The sequence below is a fragment of the Rana temporaria genome, chromosome 9 (assembly GCF_905171775.1).
Source record: "Rana temporaria chromosome 9, aRanTem1.1, whole genome shotgun sequence".
Lineage (NCBI taxonomy): Eukaryota > Metazoa > Chordata > Amphibia > Anura > Ranidae > Rana > Rana temporaria.
In genome coordinates, this window is record NC_053497.1 from 33,874,549 (window position 1) to 33,902,038 (window position 27,490).

General features: G+C 45.1%; 1 protein-coding gene across 8 annotated transcripts in view; it reads right to left on the bottom strand.

Annotated features, from left to right (window-relative positions):
* Nucleotides 1–27,490, bottom strand: part of SIPA1L3 (signal induced proliferation associated 1 like 3) — a 296,576-nt gene that overhangs the window by 99,292 nt on the left and 169,794 nt on the right. For all 8 annotated transcript variants that reach the window (XM_040323131.1, XM_040323135.1, XM_040323127.1 and 5 more), the window contains 4 exons: nt 18,148–18,278; nt 15,360–15,548; nt 10,941–11,115; nt 5,010–5,113 (listed from right to left, as the gene is read on the bottom strand). In XM_040323131.1, the coding sequence (XP_040179065.1) occupies nt 5,010–5,113; nt 10,941–11,115; nt 15,360–15,548; nt 18,148–18,278 (599 nt within the window). The remainder of the gene's footprint in view (nt 1–5,009; nt 5,114–10,940; nt 11,116–15,359; nt 15,549–18,147; nt 18,279–27,490) is intronic.

The following is a 27,490-nucleotide window of genomic DNA, read 5'->3' on the forward strand; positions in this document are numbered from 1 at the left end:
ACCTCCTTCGGAAGAAGGGAAGGTCGCGGGCGCACCATCACCTAATCCTTATGGGGGATCAAGCATGGCGGCTTGCAAGACAAGACCGCCAACTCAGAAACCCCTCTAACAGAGGTAAAGGCCACTAAAGGGGCCACCTTCTGAGATAGTGTCAAGAGAAAATCTCTCTGATGTTTCCAAAAGGAAGGTTCCTGAAGAACCGAGAGCACCAGAGTCAAAACTCATGGGGGAAGAGATGGGCCAAGAGGGGAAAGTATATGACAAACCCCTTGCACACAAAAAAAAGGGGACCCACCAGGGAACGGGCCGCAAAAAGGCCACTAAAAGAACACAGCCAAGGCTGAAATCTGCCCCCAAACGGTGCTTTAAGCAATTTTTAGATCCAATCCAAGCTTTAAAAACAGCAGGACCCTGGACATTGAAAGTACGCCCGTGGACGTCACTCCATCCCTTCGCACCAAGAGAGGTGCGACGGTAGATCCTCCGGAAGAAGACTACGGTGCCCTGTTGAGATGACCGAGTCAGACAGACCCTGGTCACCTAAAGTCTGGCTTCCAATAACCATGTTAAGCAAGTCAGTGACTGTACAACAGGAGGAAGTATGGGACCTTGAGACAGGAACCTCCTGCCCTGGCAATCGCCAGGGTGCCTCCGCTACCAGGCGCCCGATATCAGCGTACCAAGGACGCCGAGATTAATCTGGAGCGATTAGAATCATCGGGATCTCCTCAGCATCCACTCTGTGGAGCGGCCGAGGAAGCAACTACCATGGAGGAATGGCAAAAAATCACCGATACAGACAACACAGGGCCACCAGCGCGACTGACGCGTCTGTACAAGATCACTAGACCTGGCCACTAACTGACACCCTTGCGGCGGAGACAAGCTGCCAGGAGATCCATGCCATGTGAGGTTCACCTCCTGCAAGGGAGCCGAAACACCCCAAGCACAAAGACCAGTCGCCCTGGTCCAGCATCTGGCGACTCCAGTAGTCTGCCTGCCGGCATACCTGATGGTAGACTGAAGCCACGGCCGTGGCGTTGTCCGGCTGAAACCAGATTGGTCGACCACAAGGAGAAGCATAGCCTGATCGCCTAAAATAGTAGGACAATGAACAGTAGACAGCACCTGGTATTCCCAGGCGGTCTTCCACCAGGCACTAGCCAGGCCCGACCCTGGGTAGCTACCGAGACCAGACACATTCAAGGAGGTGTGGTCATAGGTCCCGCAAGTCCAGCGACTCAGGGCCGACTGGACCCCCCAGTTTTGTGAACCTCCAGGTTCACAACCCGTGAGCTGGCATTCGTCGTAAACACCGACCACTGGAAGGAAGGAACAACTTCCCGGACCGAAGAGTCGGGAATCTCTGTCACCAACTCAGAGAGACTCTGACTAGGTGGCGCACAGGAATCTAATGATTTCAGAGACAAGAGATTTTTACCACCTGGACAGTAGTTCCACTGGAAAACCAGGGTGTGGAACTGGGCATACAGTACCACCTTGAAGGAGGCTACCCACAGACCCTGAACCAGCAGGCGCCCGGAGAGAAGACCGATTGCGTGATGCCAATACCTTCTCCGCAGACTGAAGAGTCTGCAATTTCTCCAGGGGAAGAAGGACCTTTGCCACTGAGGAGTCTGGATCAACACTAGATACTCCAACGCTGAGTCGGAACCTAGCATGCCCATAATTTGAACCCTGGGTCGCACACATGTAGGGCAGGCTTGCTGCCACTGAGCTACACTTTCTGGCCTAAACGTTTAACATCCACCCGAATCTTCGGAGGGTCTGAATGGGAATAACCCATCCACTAGGTCGGAGACAGAAGCTGCTCTCAGAAGAAAGTCGTCAAAGTAGCCAATGAGGCAAAGCCTCGCTGTCCCAACAAAATTCAAATAAGTGCGAGCTCCTAGCTGAAAACCCATGGTGCTGACGCCAGATCAAAAGGGAGGGCCACAGGCTGACAGAGACCCTTCTCTCATCACGAAGCACAGAAAAAAACACTGTGACATGTGCAAAACGGGACATGCATGTATGCGTCCCTGATGTCTGAGGACGTCAGGACATCCCCCGGATGAAGCGCAGCTACTCTCGTCCTGCAGGAAAGGTAAAATTACCTTGCAGCTTAGCAAATCCCACACTGCCCAAGGCAGACCGACGTGCCGGGAGGGGAAGACACAAGGACAGAACTTTGTTCTGTGGATAGGAGGAAACCCTATCTAGTACTCCGAAGAGACCACCTCGCAGACCCACTAGTCGGAGAGCAGGGAGGTTTCACTGAATTGTGAACCTGCAAGCCGCCCCTCCCACCTAGAGACAGGGAGGGAAGGCTATATACATTGGCAGGATTTGGGTGCCGGCGTGATCGGCTTATGCACCCAGGGACAGATTAGTCCCCCAGCTGGGCCTTTGATGCCCTGGGAGGGTTGCCCCTAAATAATACACACACATAGTGTGTATGTATATTATGTAGGTGTATGCACACATGTCTTTGGAGGAAACCGGAGTACCCGGAGGAAACCCACACAGACACAGGGAGCGACAATGCAAGCTCCAGGCAGATTGGCGTCAGTGTGCAGATTGGCGTCAGTGTGCAGATTCGAACCAATGACTCTTTTGCTGCCAAGTAATGGAGTTAAGCACTACACCACCGTGTGCATAAAACCATTCTGAAACAGACGCCCTGGATAACAAGGGCGCAGCATTCAATGAAGCATCACAGACCTATATGAGGCCCTGGACCAGCTGGTCCGCTAGGCTAATAACCTCAGGAGAGAGTCGGTGCTCCTCCACTGTCTGGTGCAAAATGCTCACTCTGTGAGTTGTATACAGCACTAGGGGTCAGGACTACTCCAAGATGGCCGCCGAGCGTTCAGAACGCGGCCACAGGAAAAAGGCCAGCACAATGTAAGCTGCGCCATAGCGTGGCTACGACAAAATGGGCGCCAATGGGAGTTTTCAATGTAATTGAAAAATCTCCCAAAAAATAGCGCCAGCGACCACTGAGACCCCAGTGTAGTGGCCACAATAGGCCGCAAGCCAGACCCCAGCATGGTAAACATGGAACGGGTCAGTACTTCGGATCTTCTATCAGTCAGATCCATACAAGTAGGGGTTCCCGCCCGGCGGTGAGGGACTACAAAAGCCCTCAGTGGCTTTTCTCATTCCGCATCTCAGAAATTATCAAAGAAGGGCACAGAAGGAAAAAACCTATACAGCGGTCTGATTTGTGTGATCCAAAAAAGACCGAGCCCTCAGCGGAAACCCAGCTGCACTATGCAGCTTAGGAGAGTCCCTTGCAGCAGTAAAAAGCGCACCCATAAATGCCTTATTCTGCCTTTTTTTTTTTTTTTTTTTTTAACTAGGTACCTAGTCCATGGCTCCATAACAGAGCATTCCCCAGGGGATAGCGGGGGAAGGGGGCACTCTTTTACCACCCGCCCGCAGTCCACCCCCACCCTGGCACAAACTGTGTCCAGGACTAACAATAAAAACTCTGTGGGAATCACAGGTGCTAACACCTGCTGCCACCACCAGCATGTGGGGAAGGACCCAGATACTGACTCCAATATTTACATATAGTGTGTATTATAATATGCACACCTGTCCATACAAATAGACAAAAGCTCCTAGAGCCCTATTCAGGGCCTCTCACCCACTTGCTGCGCTGACCAGGGGTAACCAGGGGACTCCCTCAGGAGGAGACTGCACAGCGCTGCCTCTGAGAGGAAAAGAACCGTGAGGTAACTTTTGCAGGGACCTGTGTTTAAACAGGAAAAGCCTCCTAGGGCTTTTTTATCTAAGGATAAGTCACAGATACAGCATAAAAAGCAAAACCATTACAGGTGTCACCAATCAGTCAGCGTCTGCTGAAGTATAATCATAAACATCTGTGCTCATCACAGGGCTTTTTACCTCACAGGAAAGCCCAATACAAAAAAGAAAAAGCACAGGCCAGATAACACAGTCCCCTCAGGAAGGCCCCCTCCCCCCTGACAGCGGCAATGTTAGCAATGCAGCAAGGGAAAGGAGCAGGGAAGTAAGGGGAAGGGACCCCCGAACCCCAGGAATGCCCAGCTGTACCAACCCACCGAAGCAGGAGGGACTGTACTTACCCGTCCGAGCGAGGACTCGCTGACGCATTCCTGACAGACCTACAACCGCAATGGAGGTAGCTGTCGGCCCGGTCCACTGTGATTGAGGCAACACCACAGCTCAGTCATATGTGGACCTCGGAGCAAAGCTCACCGGCCACCTCAGGAGTCATGAGGTATGGCGTGGCAGACCAAGCCTCTTTGCAAAGGTGTGCCCACGCTTGCTGGTCGGACTGAGTAGACTACAAGGATCTATAATATCCAGCCTGTCTCTCAGCCAACAGTTGAAAGAAGATTCTTCAAGAAAAAGTAAAGTAAAATAAAATAAAATTTCTCCTCAGGGCGCTGGGCCCAAAGGGAGCCATACGTCCTTCTCCTTTGCTAGGCAGAACGAAACTGAGGCTGCAAGCTGCAGTGAGGAGGGTTATGTCTGGAGGGACCGCCCCCTGGGCGGGGCTGTTCAACTCTGTTAATGTAACATGTATTTAACTATTTAACATGTTTCTGCCTAGTCCTCTCCTGTAAACAGGGAACATAACCCACTTGTCAAGATTTAAGGAGCTGTGTCCGTCCATGGACGATAAGAGAAAAAATAATTTCGGCATACTGTCAATGTAGAGAGTGAGTATCATGTAATGTTAGAATTTTTTTTTAGGGTGAACCCCCGCTTTAACATTTCAGCATCTATAGAATCTTGTCGGTCTGTGCCCAAAATCTAGAATCATACTTCATGAATGAGACTTCCCATGGGACAAGATAATATTGCTCTGAAATCTATGCATGTCTGACACACAAAATCATCTTCATGAAAAGCTCTCAGGTGGTCGTATAATAAATCACAAGTTGCTTAGTAATCATAAATATTCATAAACTGCACTATGCTGTGCTGCACTCCCCTACAATGGTGGGACATACCTGCTGTCTGTTGTTTGGGGTGTATGGCAGCATTGTAGACACGTGGAACATGATTTCATAGTCCTGGTAGTTGGTATACAACGAGTGCGATCCTGTGGAATCCGCTGGAAAAAAGAACAAGACGACGACAATTGATTAATTGGAATTTTGGAAAGACTGTCACTAGAGAACATACAGGGAGACTTCAAGCAATGCACACTGGGAGAGACATGAAAACAACCCTCTACAACAGGGATATGCAATTAGCGGACCTCCAGCTGTTGCAGAACTACAAGTCCCATGAGGCATAGCAAGACTCTGACAACCACAAACATAACACCCAGATGCAGAGGCATGATGGGACTTGTAGTTTTGCAACAGCTGGAGGTCCGCTAATTTCATATCCCTGCGCTACAAAAAGGTGAATGGACTTTTGGGTGAATTACATTTTGCATGGCAGGATTTTACATGAATGTCCCACCCAATGGGTTTTTAAAGCATGGCCTTTGCCTAACCACAGCACTGCTTCCTGAACAGTCATTGGGCCTTCATCAGCACAAGGTTGATAGGTATGGCAGCACAAAAGACCCCACAGCAGTGACACTTGAGATACAATAAATTAAAAAATAAAAGCGAAGTATGGGGTTTATTTAAAAAAAAACGTATACTCACCTAGGTGGATGCAGCGTCGATCTTGGACCGGCGGAGTGACGTCAGCTGACAGCAGGCCATACCTTTGGCCATACCACTCATTTAAAGCCGAACTTTACCCTGTAAAAGGGTCTTTGAGTCCCTTCCTCAGCCAACCCTCAGCTATCCACACAATAGTAGCTTTTATTTGTTTTCAGCTTGCTCTATCTCCCTGTGGCCTAGGCGAGAAAAAAAGTGTCCTACTCCTGCAACCACCTAGGATATGTGATAGGGGCTGTAGGGGTAGGACCCCATTCACAGGGCAGCCGTTGTGCACCATGGGAGGACTTGGCTGTGAGAGAACCTGGAAGAAGCAACTAGGCTCCCGATGACCAAGTGCACTAAGGTGGAGGCGTGGGACTAAGGCCGGGCCCTTAGGCTGTGATCTGATCATAGCAGGACGATGCTGGAACTTTTGCACAGATGACTATGCTTTCTGGTGAGAGCCAGGCATCACAGATGCAGGGTAGTTTTTACGATCGTGATTGTAGACTGACAACGGTGAGTGCTGGTGGTGCGGAGGACAGCTTTACTCCGGATGCTTGCATACTTAGATGTGCCATGTGAGTTTCTAAATGTTGTACCTTTATTAAATGTAACTATATTGCTACACTTAGAGGCTCCTCTCTCCTATTTTACACTCTGTAGCTCCTGCTGGATTTTGCTTCTAATCCCCTTGCAGAGGCTTCCATTTGTGGATGGACATTTTATAGTTACACAACCTATCACATTGTTATAATCTTTTTATATGGACTATAAACTGAAGGGCCTATGAATAAATGGTTAAATCATTTGAGTTTCCATTATAATAAGTGCTTTGGATTACAAGCATGCTTCTGGAATGAATTATGCTCGCAATCCAAGGTTTTACTGTAACTATTTTGTAAGAAAATGTATTTTTAATTAAAATTGTGCCTGAACAATTGTCCCAGCTACATTTATTGGTTCTTTTCAAATGCCTCCCAATGTCTGAATTTGGGAGGGACTGTCCACCATAACTGTAATCATGTCCCTCTTTAGTCCAGATATATAGCTTTGTATACATTTATTATGTGGAAATGATTTTGCTGCATGTAAGAATGACCGCACTGTAAGAGCCATTTAAAGACGAGTGCAAGAAAAAATATGGGTTCTTACCTCTAGCAAGCATTCAGTCTTAATTTTGATTTTGTAAGAGAGAAAAAAAATAAACTATTTTGGTTAAGTTGCCATTGTCACATATTTTCAATAAGATCCTGTGGGTTTGAATTGCTTCTTCATGATACATTTGGCAAGTGCAGAGCGGCACCAGAATGCGCCCTCACTGAAAGTGAACCTGTCAAGTGTGAGACAAGATCACAGGCTGATCTTTAACTGATGTTGCTTTCCAAACAATCAGGAGGGGAAAATCAGCAGTTTTTCTGACTTTTTTAAATCTGAGACTTTTGCAGGAAGTAGAGAAGAGTTCAAATTCAACTGATTAGTTTGAATAATATTATGAACTTTCAGATTCTCAGAAAAAAGAAGTGGCTTTGTCTAAATAAGAGAATAGGTTCCCTTCTTTAGTAGGTGACACTCTACCCCTATGTGGATCACACTTTGATGAATGAGGCCACATGGATCAAAGCCTAATATCCGCTTCTGTCAAATACCCCCTATCCACCAGGAGGAAGACCCCCTATGCATATAGGACGTAGACAGACCTACTACACACAGTGGAGTTGAATTATTAAATCTGAAGTGTACAAAATCTCGTGCAGCTCTGCATAGAAACCAATCAGCTTCCAGGTTTTATTGTCAAAGCTTAACTGCTTGCTGACCAGTCGCCGCAGTTATACAGCGGCAGGTCGGCTCGCCCAGCAGCCAATAGGGGCAAGCGCGCGCGCCCGACTCCCGTGCCCAGCGGGCGTGATCGCCACCGGGCACCCGCAAACGCTCGTTACAGAGCGGGGACCGGGAGCTGTGTGTGTGTAAACACACAGCTCCCGGTCCTGTCAGGGGAGAAATGCCTGACTGTCTGTTCATACAATGTATGAACAGCGATCAGTCATTTCCCCTAGTGAGTCCACCCCCCCTTCAGTTAGAACACACCCAGGGAACATACTTAACCCCTTCTCTGCCAGTGGCATTTTTATAGCACTGATCGCTATAAAAATGGCAATGGTCCTAAGAATTTGTCTAAAGTGTCCGCCATAATGTTGCAGTACCGAAAAAAAAATTGCTGATCGCCGCCATTACTAGTAAAACAAAAATATTTATAAAAATGCCATAAAACTACCCCCTATTTTGTAAACGCTATAACTTTTGCGCAAACCAAACGCTTATTGCGATTTTTTTTACGAAAAATATGTAGAAGAATACGTATCGGCCTAAACGGAGGAAAAAAAAAGTTTTTTATATATATATATTTTTGGGGGATATTTATTATAGCAAAAAGTAAAAAATATTTTTTTTTTCAAAATTGTCGCTATATTTTTATTTATAGCGCAAAAACTAAAAATCGCAGAGGTGATCAAATACCACCAAAAGAAAGCTCTATTTGTGGGAAAAAAAGGACGCCAATTTTGTTTGGAAGCCACGTCGCACTACCGCGCAATTGTCAGTTAAAGCGATGCAGTGCCGAATCGCAAAAAGTGCTCTGGTCTTTGACCAGCAATATGGTCCGGGGGTTAAGTGGTTAAAGGGGTTGTAAAGGTTTGTTTTTTATTTTCTAAATAGGTTCCTTTAAGCTCGTGCATTGTTAGTTCACTTACCTTTTCCTTCCATTTCCCTTCTAAATGTTTTTTTTCTTTGTCTGAATTTCTCACTTCCTGTTCCTCCTCCATAAGCTTGCCCCCATCATCTGGCTGGGGGTTAGTCAACCAGAACAGCTTACCGAGGAGGAACAGGAACTGAGAATTTCAGACAAAGAAAAAAAACATTTAGAAGGGGAATCGAAGGAAAAGGTAGGTGAAAAAATCGATGATCGCCGCCATTAGTAGTAAAAAATGTTTTTTTATAAAAATGCAAAAAAACTATCTCCTATTTTGTAAACGCAATTTTTTTTACCAAAAATAGGTAGAATACGTATCGGCCTAAACTGAGGGGAAAAAAAAGTTTTTTTTATATCTTTTTGGGGGATATTTATTATAGCAAAAAGTTAAAAATATTGAATTTTTTTCAAAATTGTCGCTCTATTTTTGTTTATAGCGCAAAAACTAAAAACCGCAGATGTGATCAAATAGCACCAAAAGAAAGCTCTATTTGTGGGGAAAAAAAGGACGCCAATTTTGTTTGGGAGCCACGTCGCACATGTCAGTTAAAGCGACGCAGTGCCGAATCGCAAAAACTGGCCAGGTCCTTTACCTGCATAAAGGTCCGGGTCTTAAGTGGTTAATTGAACAAGCTAACATTAGCAGCTGATTGGCTACCATGCACAGCTGCACCAGATTCTGAGTGCTCCTGTTTTAGCAAATCTCCCCCAATGTGTCTATTCCAGCTGAACTTGCTGAAAAGGAATCAAAGCACATTTTGGGGTGATTTTCACTATTGGTGAAGGGAACCAGCTTTGCTTCAAATATCTAATAAGGTCTAGAAGAAATTAAAGAACAAATGTTTTATTTTTTAGGTAGAACTATAGGCAACATGTTTTTTTTCCATTATGGATAGAGCAAGGGAGGGTTATAATACCCACCATTATTTTATTTATTTTTTACATGTGTGTTGCATTTCGGAGATACCGCCCCCCCCCCCCCCCCCCCACTTTGTCCCATAGCCAAAACAGGAAGAGGAAATCCCTGAAAATTAAGGGAATTCCTTGGGGACCCCAGGTCATCAGAGCTAGTGTCCACATTGGAAGATTTCCCCTCTATTACTTTTCTGGGTACAAGCAAAAATTTGGGATTTTCTTTAACTTTCAATATTAATGATAAACAGGACAAATAAGAGGATGAATCTCCCCAACAGGGACACAGACAGAAATAAAAACTGACATGTGCTGTAATCCCTCTACACTATCCAAAACCCTTTCAAACGGGGCAGAATCCGATTTTATTAGCAGGGATTCTGTCTACTGATTCCCTGCTGAGCCGAGCAATGTGGAGCGGATGACAGGTCCGTGTTTCTGCAGAGTGGACACAGACACAGCCCCCTCTGCTGTATGGGCGGCCAGGAATAAACAGACTGGTTGTCGATTTACACCTGACGGCCCTCCAATACAATCTGCCTAGGACGGGGGCGGACGGATCCTCTATATATTTATTTTTATTTTTTTGGGGCGGATTTGAGGTAGGCAGGCGTAAAACTGACACAAGTCCATTTACATCCACATGTTCACAGGGATACATGGACCTGATCAGAGTGCTCATGTGAAAGGGGCCTACAATAAAAGGAGGTACAAATTTAAAAAAATCCAAGCAAGTCTAGTACAAATACATGAGGGAGAAGAAAGATGGTCCTGGCCCATTAAAACTTAAAATCTGATATCCGTACTCAGAGGCGGCTCTTTAATTAGGCGGTTGCCTAAGGCTTCGCACTCACAGGGGCCTCACGGCTGCCTAATTTGCCTCTGCTCAATCACTGTGTGCTAGATCCATGCAACTTTCTGCAGCCATATTTATGTGCTTGAATTTTTTTTACCCATTATGGGCATGAGTGGGGCCCCCGTGTCTAAGTTTTGCTTAAAGTGGATGTAAAAATAATTATTTTTTTTTGATGTCACAATGTACAGTATAAGATTTCCTATCATCTGTGCCCAGTCTTACCACACAGAGTTAATCCAGCTCTGAGCAATCCTCTTATTGTTCAGTGAAACAAAACAGACTTACAGAGAAAAACCTTAGTCCGTCCCGCTCCCTTGCTGTAAGTGACAGGTTATTTACATATCTCATGCACTAGCTTGGAGACAGGCATTATTTTTTAATTCCCACCCTCACTCAATTCCCACTTTTCTAAAGTCATGTGGTTACTTTTCTGGATTTTGACTGGATGTTAGTGATCATAGCAGAATTCAGTGTAAGGGGAGTGAAGAGGAGGGCGGGGAGTCTACAGACATCACGACTCCACCCACCGAGCTCCAGACAACAGATCCACCCACAGAATCCGCAGTTTTTCAGTTCTTATAACAGACAGAGGGGAGACATTTGACAGGTGAGGATACATGCAGGAGGCATCTATATCCGTATAGATCAGCACTACGGCAGTAGTTTAGAAAGGATGAGAATGGCTTTACATCCACTTTAAGGCCTCACAAAGCCTAGAGCCGCCTCTGTCCGTACTGCATCGTCTCTCCTGATAACTACTCACTTTTGGTGTCCAGCTGGGCAGCATACTTCTGGAAGCCTCTCAGACAGACCTTCTCCCCCAACAAGGTCAGGAATTCCTCAAAGGCTGGTCCAGCGCTTTCATTGTTGTACATCTCCTCCTCTGAGCTCTGGCCAGCTTTGCAGTACAGGATGCCCACCTTGTGTTTCGTGCAGAGCTGCAATCAGAATTATACATCAGTACGCATACTTCCCAAACTACAGGCCACCCACAGATCGTACAGATGTTATCGCCCTATTATTAAAAAATGCTTATAAACACATTCTATGTGTTTTTTCATACCCAAAATCGTGTTGTTTGCCACCTTTTTGGTGTGCCACTGACAAGCACCAGATGCCCAATGAGCGAATTTTGCACCTGTTAACACGCTACACAAGTGTGGATGGAGGCTAATGCCCTGTACACACGAGCCGAATTTCCGCCAGCAAAAGTCTGATTGTGAGCTTTTCATCGGAAATTCCGATCGTGTATATGCTCCATCAGACTTTTGCTGTCGCAATTTCCACCAGCAAAAGTTTGAGAGCAGGTTCTCAATTTTTCAGACGGAAAAAAATCGGAAAACGTGTTCGTCTGTATGGAATTCCAACGGGAAAAAAACATGCATGCTCGGAAACAATTTGACACATGCTCAGAAGCATTGAACTTTTTCTCGCCTCTTCGTAGTGTTGTACGTCACCGTGTTCTTAAAGCGGTTGTAAAGGAAAATTTTTGTTTCCCTTTAAAATAACAAACATGTCATACTTACCTCCACTGTGCAGTTCGTTTTGCACAGAGTGCCCCCGATCCATGTCTTCTGGGGTCCCTCGGTGGCCGTCTCTGGTCCTCCCCGCAATTATTCACCACAGTCATGCGAGAGCTCGCATGGTGACCAGTAATTGCGGGCGCGCTCCCGTGATACAGCGAGCGGCCATAGCAGCTCACTGTATCACTCGGCCCCGCTCCTCGGCGATGAGGATATCGGGACTTTCGACGGGTCAGGTAAGTAAAACGGAAACACCAGATGTTTTTTCACCTTAATGCATAGATTGCATTAAGGTGAAAAAAAATATTTCATTTACAACTCCTTTAACGCTCGAAAGTTCAGAGAACTTTTGTGTGACCGTGTGTATGCAAGCCAAGCTTGAGCGGAATTCAGTCGGAAAAAACATCCAACTTTTTTCCGACGGAAATTCCGCTTGTGTGTACAGGGCATTAGACCGCTTTCACCAGAATGCCTCTATTTTTCCTCACCTCTTCTGATCACAGTTGTAACATTTTGGATTTGCCATCACTTTGGGCCCTTTCACACGGGCGGATCAGTAATGATCCGCTCCGTGTGTCGGCAAAAACTCAGCAGGGATCCTCCGTAAAATCCCCGCTGAGCTGGCAGCTGACAGGGCGGTCCCCGCACACTGTGCAGGGACCGCCCTGTCTTTCCTTCGCTCTCCCCTATGGGGGATCGGAATAACACGGACCTATTTTTCTTGAAATGAACAGAGGGAATAGACTATTTCTCAACAAACTGATAAAAGGCCAGCAAGTGCATAGAGGCAACAGCCAACCTTTTGGGGCACTTCCAGTCTTCATACAAAAACCATTGAAAAAGGATGCAAAGAGACGCTACTGTTTTATTGGCCTTATATGACCCAAGGCTGGATAAAACAACAAAAAAGCAACAGGTTGATCCTCTAGTTTCAGGGTGGTGCCCCACCACATTAACAAGGGTCGAAATGCTGAACTTGGGCGTATTAGCAGTAGACAAAGTAAGTTGTCAAAAATGTGATGGTCTCAGAATCAAAATAAAAATCAGATACAAATCTGATACAGATTTGCTGGAGAGGGAGCAGGAACATACTTATGACCTCTTTCGTTACAAAGTTACAAGTTGGCAAATAACTTGGTACTTTGGAACATAAAGTCCTGTGTGAAAAAATCTCAGCCGAGAGAGGCAGAGAGAGAGCACCCAGATACACCCAACATAGCCAAGGAAAACTCTAAATATGGCAGAGACTCTACGCTGCAGAGGTTGCACCATCAGTAGGTACAATGGAAGCAAAAAGTGAGCAGAGGGAATCCGGGACAGTGGGAATGTCTCAAAGTAAGCGGCAAGGCCTTAAGCACCCACAAAACCTAGAAGCTGGTAGAAGGTGAGGGTAAGGTGGCCAGTAACGACCAAGGACACTGTAGGCAGGCAGCCGGGACAAATTTCCATGTTGCTCTTTGCAACAGAAGCAGCAAGTGGGAGATGCTTTCCTGAAACATAGTGTGCGGGGGATATCGCCACGCATTACAGTACTATTAAGCCTTTCCACACCTATAGGTAGATTCAGAAAGAGTTAGGCTGGCTTATCAGTAGATAAGCCGACCTAACTCAGAATCTACGCCGACTTATGTTTAAGTGTATTCTCAATCAGAGATACGCTTAAACATATCTAAGATACGACGGCTTGCGCCGTCCTATCTTAGGTTGCAATATTTCGCATGGCCGCTAGGTGGCGCTTCCATTGCGGTCGGCGTAGAATATGCAAATTAGTAGATACGCCGATTCACGAACGTACGCCCGGCCGACGCAGTACTTTTACGCCGTTTACGTAAGAGATAGGCTGCGTAAAGTTAGAGCTAGGCCCTAGTTGGAATAGTAATGTCAAGTATGGCCGCCGTTCCCACGTCGAAATTCAAATTTTTTTTACGTTGTTTGCGTAAGTCGTCCGTGAATCGGGATTTACGTCGTTTACGTCCACGTCGAAATCAATAGGCCCGTGCGGCGTACTTAGCAATGCACACTGGGAAATCTAGGCGCCCGGCGCATGCACAGTTAAAAAATACATCAAAAACATCAGGTCAAGCCCCATTAACATAAAACACGCCCCCTTACACACATTTGAAATACACGCCCTTACGCCCGCCCGCTTTAGGCTATGCCGCCGTAAGTTAGCAGGCAAGTACATTGTGAATCATGTACTTGCCTCGCGAACTTACAGCGGTGTAGCTTAAATGCCTTAAGCTACGCCGCCGCAAAGTTGCGGGCAGGTATGTGAATCTACCTACTAATTCCTTGTACACACGGTCGGAATTTCCGATGGAAAAAGCCTGACGAAATGTTGTCATCGGCTATTCCGACGGTGTGTGTGCCCCATTGGAAATACCGACGGACTTAGAAAGAGAACACGTTCTCTTTTTTCCAAATGAAAAAAAATTCTAATCGGAAATTCCGTTCGTCTGTATGGAACTCAGACAGAGAAAAAAACGCGCATGCTTAGAATCAAGTCGACACATGCTCGGAAGTATTGAAATTCATTTTTCTAAGCTCGTCGCAGTGTTGTACGTCACCACGTTTTGGACTGTCGGAATTTGGTGCGACAGTGTGTATGCAAGACAGCTTGAACGGAATTCCGTCAGAAAAATCCATCTGAGTTTATCCCGACGGAAATTCCGATCGTGTGTACAGGGCATAAGAAAGCATAAAACTGGATTATGGCGCCCAGTTACCAATAAAAACATCAACACAAGTGGAATGGGGGGAAAATAAATAGGTTAGTCTTTAGAACAGCAGAGCTGAAGAAAAGATGTGCATCCTTCTAGGACACAAGCAAAAAAAATGAGGCATGCTGGTGGTGGGAGGGGTTTGAGTTGGGTGGTCTAAAGATTTTTTTTTTATTTCTGGAAATGTCAAATACAGATCACTACTAGAGTATTTAAAAAAAAAAAATTTAATCTAAATCTGTATTACAGACAAAAAAATAAAACACTATTACATTTTACATCTTTCTCTTACAAGCACACCATACCATTCCCCTTTCTAACGGTTTTCCTCATGTTCCATCACTCATTAAAGCGGAGGTTCACCCTAAAACAATTATATATCATTCCATCCAGCATACTGCCGACATGTACAGTATGCTGTTTTTTTGTTTGTTTTTTCGCTGTACTTACCGTTTTATCGTTGTTTTTCTTTTCTGCCTCCCGTGGGGAATAGGCGTTCCTATGAAGAGGCGTAGATGATTGACGTGCGGCTAAGGCGCGTCACGCGTTGCGAAAATAGCCGAGCTGGGACTCGACTATATACAGTGCCTACACAGCCAGCTCCTAGCCTGTGCGCAGGCGCCGTATAGCGCCGTAATAGACCCGAGTCCCAGCTCGGATATTTTCGGGAAACGTGGGACGCGCTTTAGCCGCACGTCAATCATCTACGCCTCTTCATAGGAACGCCTATTCCCCGCGGGAGGCAGAAAAGACAAACATCGATAAAACGGTAAGTACAGCGAAAAACAAAAACAAAAAAAAAAACAGCATACTGTACATGTCGGCAGTATGCTGGATGGAATGATATACAATTGTTTTAGGGTGAACCTCTGCCTTAAAACAGTTCAACATTCTAACCACAACCCACAACAAGGACAAAACCTTTTATGACATCCTCACCCCCTGTTCATCCAGTTTCAGAAGCTGCTCGGTCACTTTGGAAGAATTCATGGCCAAGCGAAGACCTTGTATACTAAGCTCAGGAATGACGGATTCCAAGACATCCTTCAGAGGCAGACCGCGGACACTGCCATGTTTAGCTGCGGTTGGCACAGCATCTTCGTTGATCATTCCTCTCAGTGTTACCAACTGTAGAGTAAGAGACATGGGAAGACACAGGCATTAGACTTTCAGGCTGTACAACAACAAGCAAAGCTATACAAATTGCCATACATAAAATATGATTCCTGCAAAACGTAAACATTTATACGGGGTGAGAGGCCATTCCAGTGGGCATTAGGCAAAAATAGTTAGATCAGGGGACCCTGGGAGAATGGCGTCAACACACAGTGGGGGGGGGGGGGGATAATTATTTGTTCCCCTGCAGATTTTGTAAGTTTGCCCACTTACGAAGAAATGAAGGGTCTATAATTTTTTTTATCATAGGTGTATTTTAAATGATAAATACAGAATATCAACCACAAATCCAGAAAATGCTTGATGCTTTCTTGCTGCATTTTCAATGCAATTCAACAGAGAAGTGCATTTTTGATGCATTCTTTTTAACTGACCAAAAATGCAGCAAGCAGGATTTTTAACACCACAACAGAAGCGCAACAGACCAGTGTGAAGACATACATAGAATTTAAAAGGAATTCATTTTTCTTGAACTTTCCTTGCGCTAAAAATGCCAGCAATAGGCATCAATAGATTCATATTAATTAAAATTCATGATGTTAATTAAAATGTCAAATACAATCCTAAATAAAAATGTACCGTATTTATCGGTGTATAACGCGCGCAGGCGTATAACGCGCGCAGGCGTATAACGCGCACAGGCGTATAACGCGCACCACAATTTCAGGAATTTTTTTTTTTTTTACAATTTTGTGGTCAGTGTGCCTAAATGCAGCCTATGTGCCCCATCTCCAGCCTAAATGCAGCCTATGTGCCCCATCTCCAGCCTAAATGCAGTCTATGTGCCCAGCTCCAGCCTAAATGCAGTCTATGTGCCCAGCTCCAGCCTAAATGCAGCCTATGTGCCGCCTATGTACCCAGCTCCAGCCTAAATGCAGCCTATGTGCCCAGCTCCAGTCTATGTGCCCCTAAGTTTTATTTGCCTAGATGCAGCCTATGTGCCCATTTGCAGCCTTACCTTCTCTCGTGAAGTGAGGGAATCACCGAGCCGGCATCTCCTGTTCGTCCTGTTCATTCAGCGGCAGTCACACACACAGTCCCGCCTCCACCATCGGCATTGGACCAGCTCTTGTGATTGATAGATCACTTGTCCAATGCCGGTGGCGGAAGCGGGACTGTTCGCGTGACGTTAGAGCCGAGTAAACAGGAGAGGGGGCTCGTGGATTCCGGCGGCGCTCGACAGTGCTCGTCCCCATTCTTCCCCTCCGAGCCCAAGGTACACTATCGGCGTATATTTTTCCCCTATTTTCAGGGGGAAAAAGTGCGCGTATACGCCGATAAATACGGTATATATTTTTTATTAAAACTGTCTTTTTGCTTTCTGCATTTTCGGTTTCTGTGCCAAAATTTCCATTCGAGGCACCTCTAATTAAATGGTTTTTATTTTGTTTTTCTACCTGGATTTTGGTTTTAAACAAAATGAATGATCACCCACTGCAGTGAGAAATTGGGGCGAAGGGACAAATTACAAGGTGAGAAATGATGATTTCTTAGTAATGTACCAATGCCATTATTCTATACAATAACTTCAAAGGAAGCAACTGGTTATAAGCCAGTGATAGATTAATGGACGGGTTTTAACTTTGTGACGAGTGATGCTGGCCACACACAGCATGATATGTGTAACACATATTTAACAAAAGCACCACTCGAGACAATCAGATTCTCAAGTGACAGCGAGTATGAACCAGCAGAAATCTCCATTGCTGTATACTAAAATGTTTCAAGAAATTCAAAATCTTTTTGATGCCTTGGTCATCGTTTTACCTATGGTAAAGGAAAGTGTCTTTATACTAATGGCCCGAACACACAACCCGAATATCGCACGACAGATCGTACAGCTTTTTGCGATTAACTACTTGCCGACCAGGCGCCGCCGTTATACGGCGGCAGGTCGGCTCCCCTGCGCAAGAGGCCATAGCTCTACGTCGCCTCGCGAAGCGGCCACTAGGGGCGCGTGCCTGGTGGGTGTGATCACCGGCGGGCACCCGCGATCGCTCGTTAAAGAGCGAGGACCGGGAGCTGTGTGTGTAAAGGGGGAGAAATGCCTGACCGTCTGTTCATACAATGTATGATAAAAATGCCATAAAACTACCCCCTATTTTGTAAACGCTATAACTTTTGCGCAAACCAATCAATAAACGTTTATTGCGATTTTAAAGGAGAATAAAATGGCAGTCATTGCAAAACTTTGTCACATATTTGTGCAGCGGTCTTACATGCGCAATTATTTTGGAAAAAAAAATAAGCCAATTGGGCTAATGTTACTTATGTTTTTATTTATTTCCAAAATAATAGCGCGTGTAAGACCGTTGCGCAAATATGTGACAAAGTATTGCAATGTTTGCCATTTTATTCTCCTGTGTGTCTGAATTTTTTTTTTTTGGGGGGGGGGGGGGGGGGGTTCCAATATAATTTTCTACAAAATAAAACAAAACAAAAAGATTTTAACTTTTTTAAATTTTAAAGAGAGGCTTGGTCCTTAAGTGGTTAAACTGCTATGAAAGCTTCTTCTCCGCATTTGACACGGACAAGCGCACAGTGTCCTTACCTCACTGGTTCTGAAGATGATCCTGTACTGGAATTGTGGTCCGTGATCCTTGCTGTCTTCCAGTTTGTCTCTTTTCAGACTCACAGCGACAGGACCCAGCTTCTCGTCTACTCCAAAATAATTACAGTGTTCTGGAAAACAAGTTCACATTTCATTCACTTTAAATCCATATGCTCCAGTCTGTGATCCAGCTAAAACAATAAACAGCCAGTAAGCAGTCTGTGTTCTCACCACTTCATCTAGCCGAGAACATTCCTCTGTAAAGTGAAATCACAGGATTTACCATATTGTGACCCGCAGCTATAGTGAAAATCGACAAATGGCAAAGTCTTAAGCCCGCCATACATGGATCAAAATTCAGCTGGTTCAGCAGGGACTGGTCACATTTCCATCCATGTATGGGCACGCTGTTTGTACACAAGCCATTCTATTGACCAACTTGTGTATAACCAGCCTGTTGGGTTTTCATTTATAAGGACCATTATGGTATAATAAAGATACACTATATATATATATTGTATTATAGGTCATATAACCGACCATAACCGTCAACACTAATCATTGTATTCTGCTGGCAGGGAGGGCTTCTCACCAGCAGAAAATAATAGCGCTGCTGGAGGGATTTGCGGGGGTAATTGGGCAATCTTTCCGTCTAAATATGGTGGAAGAAAGAAAATTGCATAATCTATGGCCTGTCCTCACAAAGCTTACTTTGTCTACTACGGGCGGCACAGTGGTGTAATGGGTAAGCACACTTGCCTAGCAGTAAAAAAAAGGGTCGCTGATTTGAATCCCAACCATGGCACTACCTGCCTGGAGCTTGCATGTTCTCCCTGTGCCTGCGTGGGTTTCCTCCAGATCTCGCACATGCTCAGTGCTGCACAAGCAATGTAATAGGTTTCAGTCAGGTTTCCATAGCAACGAGAGTGTCAGAGGAAGTTGCCGCCCCTTCTCTATGCAAATAGGCAATTTGCAAGGACTACTGGGATACATGATGCCTATCCCAGAAACCCTTGTGAATAGCCTTGTGACTTAATAGCCTAGGCTAATAAGGAGGAGGAAGTAATGAAGGACTACAAAATAAAGGTATTTACAAGCAACAAAAATAAATAAAAATTGTCCATTCTGAACACTATGAGATTAGGGCATGCAGCACAGACAAACATAAAAAATGGGTGGAACTCCACTTTAAATAATAATACTACTACATGTAGGATTATAGGACATTGGGAACAGCTAAATAAATTGGGGTGTTGTGGGAAAAAGGGGACAGGTCAAAACTAACTTTTTATGCTACAACAGGGCCTACAAAAGGAGCCCATCAAGTCTTGATTGAAACACTAAAAAACCAAAAGGTATTTTATCCAAGGATGGGGGGTCTCATTGGAACGCACCACCTCCCCATAATAGAATCATTAAAGGGGTTGTAAAGGTTAATTTTTTAAATAGGTTCCTTTAAGCTAGTGCATTGTTGGTTCACTTGCCTTTTCCTTCGATTTCCCTTCTAAATGTTTTTTTTCTTTGTCTGAATTTCTCCCTTCGTGAGAACACAGCGTCTCTACCGCAGGGATGTAGTCCCAAGGGAGGGGGGCGAGCACGCTGACTAACCCCCAGCCAGAACGGCTCGGATAATGGTGGAAAGCTTACTGAGGAGGAACAGGAAGTGAGAAATTCAGACAAAAAAAAAAATTTAGAAGGGAAATCGAATGAAAAGGTAAGTGAACCAACAATGCACTAGCTTAAAGCGGAGCTCCACCCTAAAGTGTAACTCCCGCTGATCGGAACCCTCCCCCCTCCAGTGTCACATTTGACACCTTTTAGGGGGGAGGAGGGTGCAGATACCTGTCTAAAGACAGGTATTTGCACCCACTTCTGGCCACAGTCTGCGGGCAGGACGTCACCTCCCGTCCTTCCCCCCGTTGTGCTCTGGGAACACTCGGCTCCTAGAGCACATCGGGAGCCAATCAGCAGGCGCAGCGCAACTCGCGCATGCACTGTAGGGAACCGGGCAGTGAAGCCGGAGCGCTTCACTTTCTGGTTCCCTCACTGAGGATGGCGGGGGGCAGCAGAGTGATGAGCTATCGCTCGTCCTCTGCTGCGGACGGCGCTGGACTCCAGGACAGGTAAGTGTGCCGATATTGAAAGTCGGCAGCTGCAGTATTTGTAGCTGCTGACCTTCAATATTTTTTTTTTTTCAGCGGACATCCTCTTTAAAGCAACATATATAGAAAATAAAAAACAAACCTTTACAACCCCTTTAACAAGGTGCGAAAAAAATGGGAGTTTATATCCTCTCTGTGACATACTTATACTTTGCCTAAGACTGTCCATTTGGGGGTTCTGGTAGTCCTTTGGAGCGGTGCTTGCAGTTTAGGTGTGAGTTCATTCATCAGATGACCTATAATACAATATATATATATATATATATATATATATATATATATATATATATATATATATATATATATATATATATATATATATATATATATATATATATATATATATATATATATATATATATATATATATATATATATATATATATAGTGCAGGGTTTGACAAATTTGCTTGGAATCTAGGAGCCAGCTAAAAAAGTTAGGAGCCAGAAAACGCACCCCATCCCGACGAGCTTGCGCGCAGAAGCGCATATGTAAACAGTGTTCAAACCACACATGCCGGTAAAAGTTTGTCGGCATTGCACGAACGGACGCAATTTTGAAGCGTGACATGTTGGGTATGAATTTACTCGGCGTAACATTATCTTTCATAATATTAAAAAAAAATGGGGATAACTTTACTGTTGTCTTATTTTTTAATTAAAAAAAGTGTAATTTTTTCCCAAAAAAGTGCGCTTGTAAGACCGCTGCGCAAATACGGCGTGACAGAAAGTATTGCAACGATCGCCAATTTATTCTCTAGGGTGTTAGGATAAAAAATATATATAATGTTTGGGGGTTCTAATTGGAGGGAAGAAGATGGCAGTGAAAAAAGTGAAAAATTGTGAAAAATGACATTAGAATTGCTGTTTAACTTGTAATGCCAAACTTGTAATACCAACGGCCACCTCCAGATGGCGCCAGCTTACACATCTGGTGGTAATAACTTGTAATACCAACGGCTCACCGCCAGATGGCGCCAGCTCACAAAAAAATTTTTTTGTTTTTGCCCACCTGCCAAGCCAAGTCGCCAGGACACCATTTCTAGTCGCCAGGGCGACCTGGCGCCGGGATTTGTTGAGCCCTGATATAGTGTATCTTTATTAGACCATAATGGTCCTTATAAATGAATTGTGTATTTTATGTTGATTGAATATATTTAACGTAGCTTTCTCCGTTTACTTATAGTGAAGTTGAAGAAGGTTTATAATAAGCTCCTGAGGAAGCCATGCTGATGACGAAACATGTAGAGCTCAAATTACCGTGTACCACGATCGTATGAATGTTCACATGTTGATTTTAACATTTTTAATGTTTATGAGTAATTTTGCACCTCAAAACACCCATTTTCGCACCTTGTTGTTAATGGTACTAAAAAAGTAATAATACTCTTTTAAAATCCCCAATACTGGAAACCGCTACTTTGCGGTGTGACTTGCGACCATACAAAATGAATGGGCTCAAATCTCACTGCAAAGAATCGCATGTAATGTGAACAAAATTGCAGTGTCTGAATCGAATGCTGTGAAATTTGAGCCCAATCATTTAGTATGGACGCAAGTCACACCGCAAAGTAGCGGTTTCCAGTATTCATTTTGTATGGGCTCAAAATTGCACTGCAAAGAATCAGTGAGGAACTTGATCGAAAGTATCGGTACGCATCCAAAAAAATCAAATGAAAAAGGTTATCAGTGCAACCCTACTCTATTTGAAACGTCTCCAATGAGGTCATCATCCTACGCCCAGGATTTTATCCCAGTTTAGAACTGGTAATTCCAGATTTCCCCATCACCCTTACACTGAGGCACAACCATCATTTACAATTCACCGTCTTCATTGCTGTATATCATTCCACTAAGTGCTGCAAAGAGCTGTATGGGGGGTCCTAATGATGATCTCAGGACACTGTAAAAGCAATAACCCCCCCCCAGTGCTACAACACAAATGTGTTTAAACCATTAATGGGTTCTCCTTTGTTTTCCAAAATCGCCTTTAACAACCAAAGAAACCAGTCATATCACAACAGTCTAATTCAGAGCCCATAACATTCTAGGAGACAAGGCCAGGTATACATTTTACTAAAAGTCATATAGGTAGATTCAGTAAGAGTTAGGCCGGCTTATCAGTAGATAAGCCGACCTAACTCAGAATCTGCGCCGACTTATGTTTAAGTGTATTCTCAAACAGAGATACGCTTAAACATATCTAAGATACGACGGCTTGCGCAGTCCTATCTTAGGTTGCAATATTTCGGATGGCCGCTAGGTGGCGCTTCCATTGCGGTCGGCGTAGAATATGTAAATTAGTAGATACGCCGATTCACGAACGTACGCCCGGCCGCCGCAGTACATTTACGCCGTTTCCGTAAGCCATTATCAGGCCTAAAGTTATTCCATCTATTAGATGAAATAGTAATGTTAAAGTATGGCCGCCGTTCCCGCTTCGAGATTCGAAATGTTTACGTCGTTTGCGTAAGTCGTCTGCGAATAGCGATTTACGGCGTTTACGTCCATGTCGAAATCAATAGGCCCGTGCGGCGTACTTAGCCGCAATGCACACTGGGAAATGTAGGCGCCCGGCGCATGCGCAGTAAAGGAAAAACGTCAAAAACTTAAGGTCAAGCCTCATTAACATAAAACACGCCCCCCCATACACACATTTGAATTAGGCGCCCTTACGCCCGCCCGCTTTAGGCTACGCCGCCGTAACTTAGCAGGCAAGTACATTGTGAATCATGTACTTGCCTAGCTAACTTACGGCGGCGTAGCCTAAACACGCTAAGCTACGCCGCCGTAAGTGTAGGCACATCTACCTGAATCTACCTAATAGTCATTCGTTAAAAGGTGTCAACATGCTAATTGGAAAAGAAAACCAATTACACATTTTTCCTTAAGAGAAAAATCAGGTCAGGGTCTTAAATATAATCTGCTAAGCTATCCATGGGTGTTGTACAGCGCGGCTATTCGGGAGGCGGCACCAATATTGTCAAAGACAATCCATTAGGCAATCAATGCCTCGGAGGTCTCGTTATGTTGACTATGGGGATTTGTGAAGGTTGCAGTCAAATAAATAACAGTACAACCCAGAGATGTGTCTGACCCCAGGGGATGAATATGATGGGGACTCTTCCAACTGTCAACATGCCAAAAGATATGGAGATCCATTAAATGATCAATGTACTGATGTAGAGGGTAAGCAGTACACGAAAGTGATGTAAAAAACACAAAATTAAGACAAAAAAAGATGTAGCCCTAATAAATGGTCAGCTAACCCAAAGGTGATATTTCATAGATGCAGGAGGGTTAAAGAGGAACCCTGAAAAGCTAAGAAAAAAAAATGTCAATATAGCTGAAAAGTGTATTTTGTGTGACAATTTTTCTTGTTTGGCAACCAAGTCATCTTGGAAAAATGACTGACGTGGTCTCCAAGTACAACGCAATACCAATTTTCATTTGTCGTATATTTTTGAATGTAGCAATATACAAAGCATACCCGGCCTTGGACCTCCCCACAGTTAGGGTCCTTTCACACGTCCTGTTAGTTTCCTGTCAGTTTCTTGTTCCGCTCCGTCGGCTCAGCGGGGATCCCCGCTGAGCTCTCGGCGGATAGGGCGGTCCCCGCACACAGTGCAGGGACCGCCCTGTCTCAGCTCCGCTCTCCCCTATGGGGAACAGGATGCAGACGGACCGTGTGTCCGTCTGCATCAGTTCCGTTCCGCCGGACGGAAGAAAAATAGGGTTTTCTTCCGTCCGAAAACCGGATCCCGACGGACGCGGATGCTAGCGGATGCTCCATCCGCTAACAGACGCGTTCCCATAGGGATTCATTACAAGTCCGTTAACGGACTTGTAATGAACGGACAGGCGGAACGGACATGTGAAAGGGGCCTTACCGTATATACTTGAGTATAAGCTGACCCGAATATAAGCCGATGCACCTAATTTTACCACAAAAAAAATGGTAAAACCTATTGACTCGAGTATAAGCCTAGGGGGTCCATCTGCATGCCTCACTGTGCCCATGCCTCACTGTGCCCATGCCTCACTGTGCCCATGCCTAGACTGACGTTTAACATGGGAGTCTATGGAAGGGTTGCCCGGCTTTGAAAAATGGTGCTCGCCAGCCTTAGGTTCCCCAGACAACAAACTTTGCACACTTGTAAAGGAGAAATAGGGCTACTTGTGTGCCAAGATCCGGGTGCAGGAGACCTACAACCGACCAGTACAAGGTCCCCAAATTCACTGGAGAAATGACCGTTTAACATGGGAGTCTATGGAAGGGGTGCCCGGCTTTGAAAAATGGTGCTCGCCAGCCGTAGGTCCCCCGGACAATAAACTTTGCACGCTACATGTGTGCCAAGTTTGGGGTCCAGGGGACCCAAGTCTGGCCCAGTTCGGGAGATCAGGTGCAAAAAGGTGACTCCAGTATAAGCCGAGGGGGGCATTTTTAGCACAAATAAAATGTGCTGGAAAACTCGGCTTATACTCGAGTATATACGGTATCTAACATGGTAAGAATAAAAGCTTGCTCATCATAATACATTCCTTTGCTTTGTTAGATCGCGCACAGAGCCGCCGACTCTGCGGACAGGATGCCGACAGACCAACCCGGAAGTGTCTGTTTTGTTTTCAATCTTTTCTTTATTAATTTATAAAAAATATTTACAATTATACAGAATAAACATATGCATTCACTTCTCCTGTGTATTGATAAAGGACCTTCGTTATTATCTATTACATTTCTTGTTCCGGTCCCTTTTCGTCGAAAAAATTCTACGCTCTCGCTCACATACTTCTATCTTCCAAACCCATTCACCATATCATCCAACAACAAAACAAACCAAGAAGAGGGGGAAAAAAACCTACGGCCACATCACCCTGAAAAGCGCCTGATCCCGTCTGACCCAGAAGAGTCTGGAACCACTCAGGAGAACGCGAGGGGCACTGAAGGGGAAGTGATGTCACATTGGGAAGATATTGTGGTGGAGGAGCGTGGCTACGCATTTTGGAGCATCCAAGCTTCTTTCTTAGCTGTAGAAACATATGGGACTACTACTATTTATAGGAGACCAACAGGGAACCCTCTATTGAGCTAAACCACTCTTAAAATCTGACGGCAAACAGATTTAGCTCAATAAAGGGTTCCACCGAGCCTTGGTGTTCTCTGGGTGCCGCCTTCTACGTTACATGGTTGTGCGTGGAAAATCCCAGCAGATCAGCAGTTTTTGAAATTTTTAGGCCAACCCAACAACCATGCCACGTTCAAAGTCACTTAAAGCGGGGGTTCATCCTAAAAAAAAAAAAAAATTCTAACCTATGCCTTTATTTTATTTTTTTTGCGCCGTACTCACTGTTTAATCCCGTAGTTAAGTTTCAGACTAGTAGGCGTTCCTATGCAGAGGGGAACATGATTGACGGCCGGCTATGGCGCGTCACGCTTCCCGGAAATAGCCGAAATAGGACTTGGCTTTCCACGGCGCCTGCGCAGTCAGCTCCTAGTCTGTGCACAGGCGCCGTAAAGCGCCGTGAAGAGCCGAGTCCTACTCGGGAAGCGTGACGCGCCATAGCTGGCCGTCAATCATTGTCCCCTCTGCATAGGAACGCCCATTCCCCGCGGGGAGTCTGAAACTTAACTACGGGATTAAACAGTGAGTACGGCTCAAAAAATAAAAATAAAGGCATACTGTAGCTCACGCTAGTATGCTGGATTTCATGATAGAAACTTGCTTTTCAGGGTGAACCACCACTTTAAATGTTTTCTTCCCCATTCTGATCTCCGGTTTGAACTTCAGCAAGTCGCCTTCACCACGTCCAGATGCCTAAGTGTATTGTGTTTCTGCCATGTGACTGGCTGATTAGCAATTATTAGTATAATAAAGTAGCTGATTAGTGTAAATAGTAGTAGTCCCATATGCTTCTAAGGCTTGAGAAAGGAGCTTGGACACTCCGAAACGCGTAGCCATGCTCCTCCACCACAAGATCTTTCCACTGGCTTCCGTGCCCCCCGTGTGCTCCGGAGTGGTTCTGGACACTTCTCGGTTTGTCTGTCAGCATCGAGTCCACAGAGCGTGCAGCATCTTACACAGCGGAGGAATGTACTACAGAGGTGCACAGCAGTGTTCAATTGATCAGCATGCGAGTTGCCAATTTTCTTAAACAGAAACTGAATATATTTTTAATACTACACTTAGTTGGCATCCCCTGTTGTCCTTTTGTATATTCAGAGAGACAATTTCTATCTCTTTTGGTGCAGCAGTCATAAGTGCACTGAGACTATTATATATCCACATAAATAGAGACTTTAGTTTGGATTTTTTCCTTTTCCCTGTTTAGATGGTTTCCGCTTATTTTTAGTTTGCTGGCCTGGTGATGCTTAAAGAGTTACTAAACCCAGGACCCTGGTTAAAGCTTATAGGAGGAGTTTTCATTCTCATCTGACTGTCCTATGAGGCAGTAGGACTCCTGACCCTCTGGTCAGTGCTGATTGGCCCTGCGATCACATGCACCCGCCCAAGGACAAAAACAACAACAACTCTCTAGCAACACACACCAAGCTGAGCATGTCCTTCAGAAAAAGTCCCCCCCCCCCCGGCAGATAAGGCCCCACCCCCGTATTGCATAGGCGCGTCACGAGAGTCACAGAGTTTCTGAAAGTAGCCAAACATGTGGAGCTGCGAGTCAGCTCTACACAGCTCCTAGCTCTGCGCGGCGCCTGCGCACCGACTAACTTGCGGCTCTAAAGGTTCGGGTACTTTCGGAAACTCTGTGATTCTCGTGACGTGCCTACGCAATACGGGGGGCGGGGCCTTATCCTCCGGGGGGAACTTTTTCTGAAGGACATCAATCTTCTGGGCAAACTCCCAGATTACATTGCGGCACAGCATAGAAACGCCTACTCCCGCGAGAGTGAGAACCCGAAAGCCGGATTGAAAATAGCGATACGGTATGTACAGCCTAAAAAAAAAAAAGTGCATACTGTACATGTTAGAAGTATAAAGAAGTTGGTCTTATATAGATGTTATTTGGGTGAACCTCCGCTTTAAGAGGCGCCTCTCTTCTCTTTTATACTCTGGAGCTCCTGCTGGATTTTGCTTCTAATCCCCTTGTGGAGGCTTCCATTTGTGGATGAACATTTTGTGGTTACACAACCTATCACATTGCTATAATCTTTTTATATGGACTATA